At 44.4% G+C, this 3,885-nt stretch overlaps 1 protein-coding gene across 1 annotated transcript in view; it reads left to right on the forward strand.

Moving 5' to 3' along the window:
* The first annotated feature begins 326 nt into the window (after positions 1-326).
* Positions 327-3,885, forward strand: part of P4HA3 (prolyl 4-hydroxylase subunit alpha 3) — a 42,654-nt gene continuing 39,095 nt past the window's right edge. The window contains exons 1-3 of the mRNA XM_077777760.1: positions 327-336; positions 2,112-2,206; positions 3,577-3,872. Of these exons, the coding sequence (XP_077633886.1) occupies positions 327-336; positions 2,112-2,206; positions 3,577-3,872 (401 nt within the window). The remainder of the gene's footprint in view (positions 337-2,111; positions 2,207-3,576; positions 3,873-3,885) is intronic.

A 3,885-nucleotide genomic window follows, 5' to 3' on the forward strand; every position in this document is an offset into this window, starting at 1 on the left:
GACACAGAATTCCAAGCAGGCTCCAGGCTCTGAGCTGTCAGCACAGAGCCTGACGCAGGGCTTGAACTCCATGAACCGTGAGATGATGACTTGAGTTAGAGTTGGAATCAGTGAGACACCTAACCGACTGAGCCACTGAGGCACCCTCACTCCTGCCACTTTGATCAAAGCTTTGTCAGGCCTCTTTGACTTCTCCCTCTGCCCTTCCCTCCTTCCTCTTCCCTTCACAGATATTGATCTATAATAAATATCCTGCACCCCAAACTCTATCTCTGCTTCTGAGAGTTGTAACATCAGTGCAAACAATAGAAGTATAGAGCAGAGACATGAACCCAGGTATGCAGATCCAGAGTCCGTGTTCTTAGTGGCTACCAGAGGCAGTTTGCCATAAAGCTTAAGCTTCAAGACCCCTAATGTGCACAAACGCTTTCAGAGGCCCTTAGGTCTGGGAGGATGAGGGAGCCTAGCAATCTCTTCACATTGCTATATGAATTTGTAAAATTTGCCAAAGAAAGCTATTTTAGCCACAATTGGTAAAGTTGTCTCTTTCCACTCTGACTTCCTCTCCATTACACTTTCCCTCCTAACACTTCTCATGGTAAGAATGGTGAAATGGCCATGGACCTTTGTTTGCAACAGAGTAGCCATCTCAGCCTGTTTTCAGCCCATAGAAGTTTGGGGGCTTTGGTAGGCAGAAAAATGGCCCCCTAAAGATTTCCATGCCCTAGTTCCCCAAATCTGAGACTTTTGGTGTATTATTAAGTTAAGGATCTTAAGATGGGGAGATTATACTGAATTCATCTTGGTGAGTGACGTAATCACAAAGGTCCTTAAGAGAATCAGAGAAGGAGATGTGACAGTAGAAGCAAAGTCAAATAGAGATGTAAACTATTGCATTGTTGGTTTTGAGGGAGAAGGAAGGGGCTACAAATCAAGAAATGTAGGCAGTCCATAGAAACTGGGAAAAGCAAGGAATAGATTCTCCTCTAGAGCCTCCAGAAGAAACAGCCCTGCTGACAGCCAGTGAGACCCATTTCAGACTTTTGAACTCCAGAAAGGTAAGAGAATAAATTTGAGTTGTTCCAAGTCATTAAGTTTGAGGTAATTTGTTACAGCAGCAGTAGGAAATGGATACAGGGTTCCAAAGGCATCTTTTTAAAATTTCTTACCTTCCTCTCTCCCTCCCTATCTTCCTTCCTTCCTTCCTTCACTTTCTTTCTTTCTTTCTTTCTTTCTTTCTTTCTTTCTTATCTTTAGCCCAAACTGGCAGTGCTTCTTCACATAAAATTATCTTAAACTGTTTTTAAGGTTTGTTTATTTGTTTGTTTGTTTATGTAATCTCTACACTTAACTGGGGCTCTGAACTCTGCACCGAGGTCAAGGAAGTCACATGATCCACTGACTGAGCCAGTCAAATGCTCCTTATCTGAAAACTCTTGGTGATTTCCTGTAAATCTGATTGGAATCCGTTCCTTTAGAGAAAAGCCACATCTATTTTTCTTTTAGGGCCCTTCTCTCACATGGGCTGAGAGTCAGAATGCTGTGGTACAAGTGTCTTAAGATTCTTAGAAACATTTTTGCCTGGCTAGAATAGTCTACTTTATAGGGGACACTCTCAAGACTGTTAGAGGCTCTCTTGTTTACCAGTGAAAATCAAAATGAAATAACCTTTCTTTGAAGGTCGGCTAGGCACGCCTTTAAATCTTTCTAAAGTCTCAACATAGAGTTTAAAGCCATACTTTTGAAAGCTTTACCTTGAGGTCATGTTTTACTTGTAGTGCTCCGGGCTTGTTCTTTACCCTGCATCATTTCTTTATTTGAGAAATTTTAGATGCTTGTAAAGACTGTTAGACCTCTAAATTCAGCTTAGAAACTGAGCCATTCCTTGTATGTTTTTTGTATTTTATTGTGGTCTGCCAGAAGAAGCCAGTTGGCACTTTCATCATTCTGCCTGGAGACTTCACTAGCCAGATTCACAATGTAGTTATTAGAATGTCTTCTGTTTTCACAGTGCCTGCAGGACAAGCTTCATTAACTGTTCTCAGTACAGAACAGCACTCAAGTGCCCTTTTCTCCATCCCACAACAATGTTTTCCTTCCTGTCCTTCAAGCCCTCATCAACAGTCTCCTGGAGGCCCTTCCAGATTTTGCTAACAGTCTTTGTGAGGGCCTTCACTTTGTCAAAGCCAGTGACACATGGTTTAAGGTAAGCTCAATCTTTATTCCCTCACTCAGGAACTGGAGGTGGGGTGCCCAAGGAAGTTTTGAAATGGCTTCAGGTAAGGTTGCTCTCTGCTGCAGGACTGACCCCAAAGAGCTGACTGCTGGAGGCTCTTCTGACTCACTCTCTGGAGCTATGCACCAAGTCCTTCCTTGAAAGGGGATCTGGGTGATGCATCTCTGTGTCTTCCAGAAGCAGTGCTCTGCTGGAGCTGGCCCATACACCCTCAAGAGAGCCAGCTGTTAACTCTTTACTGTGTTCAGTGATACCATCTCAGTACCTTGAAAGTGGCCATTGTGGGAGAACTTACGCCACAGAAATTAGCAAATGTCACAAATCAGGACTTCTATTGTCCTGGGGAGCTATTTTACCAGCACACCTTTGAATGTAGTCTATACATAATTAACAATGAGTAAGTTATTTATTCTCTCTGTGCCTCAATCTTCTTATTTGTAAAGTGGGACAAATAATACTACCTATGCCATAGAGTCAGTATGAGAATTAAATGAGCTAATACATGCAAAATGCTTAGACAACGCCCAGCACACAGGAAGCGCTAAGTCTTAACTATTATTTTTACTGTTGCTGCTGTTACTACTGTTATTGCCACCTTAAAACTTCCATTAGATTTTCATAGAGGATAGGCTAAATTTCTTAGTATGTCATGCAATGACAATATAATCCGACAGTTCCAACCACAAGGAACTTTTCATCATTTCTGGAACTCAGACTATTTTTCCATCTCCAAATGTCAGTACCCATAGGTCCCTTCTGCCAGAAAAGCCCATCCCTCACTTGCCTGTCATCTTCTAGAGAATTTCTTTTCATCCTTTTAGACCCTCACACATTGCCTTCTCTGGGAAGCCCTCCACCACCTACGCATGGCAGGAACTCCCTCCTCAGTGTTGCCATTGCTCATTGCACAGCCGTCCATTATCCTGATAGTGCTTTATTGTGCCTACCTGTTATCTATTTCCCCTTGTGAGTCCAGGGTTGGATGTGCTGTTTCTCTGTGTCCTCAGCACAGTAACGGAGGTACTGAATATTTGTTGAATGAATGAATGAATAAATGAATGAATGAATGAATGAATGAACATTGCCTGGGAAGGTGAGGAAAAGAGCAAGTAGCCTAGTAGGATATAATACTAATAATATTTTTGTTTTCTTAAATGGCCATAGGTATATGGTAAGGAGCAACGCCCCAGGACCCCAGCGTTTTAGGTGTGATATGTCCTAGATTTGTCATGCAGCGACCCTAATCGCCTCGGCCCTCTTTGCCAGGATTCTGCCTGTCTCTCATGATGGCTCAGATAACAAGTCTTCCATGAAGGGTTCCTTCCTCTGCTCTCCTACAGCTCTCCACCCACATCGTCATGACCAACCACATCATTCACTCCTCTGGATTTCCCCATAAGGATCCGGTGGTGTTTCTCTGTTTCCACTCTCCATCCACCGGGGTGAATGCTTGGGGGACGGCGTCGTTCAGCCATAGACCGGTGAATTCGTCCTCCCACACCCCCTGCCTCTGTTTCCCCGAACCTGAACGCGGCACAGCGGAAACCCCGTCCCGGGGCCGTGTCTCAGTGGAGGGCGGGCGAACCCTGAGGGCGCCGCAGCCCCCACGCAGGCGGAGGAGCCAGGGGGCAGGCGGGTGGGAGAGGGGG

The sequence above is a fragment of the Crocuta crocuta genome, unplaced genomic scaffold, assembly GCF_008692635.1.
Source record: "Crocuta crocuta isolate KB4526 unplaced genomic scaffold, BGI_CrCroc_1.0 scaffold271, whole genome shotgun sequence".
In the NCBI taxonomy this organism is placed as follows: domain Eukaryota; kingdom Metazoa; phylum Chordata; class Mammalia; order Carnivora; family Hyaenidae; genus Crocuta; species Crocuta crocuta.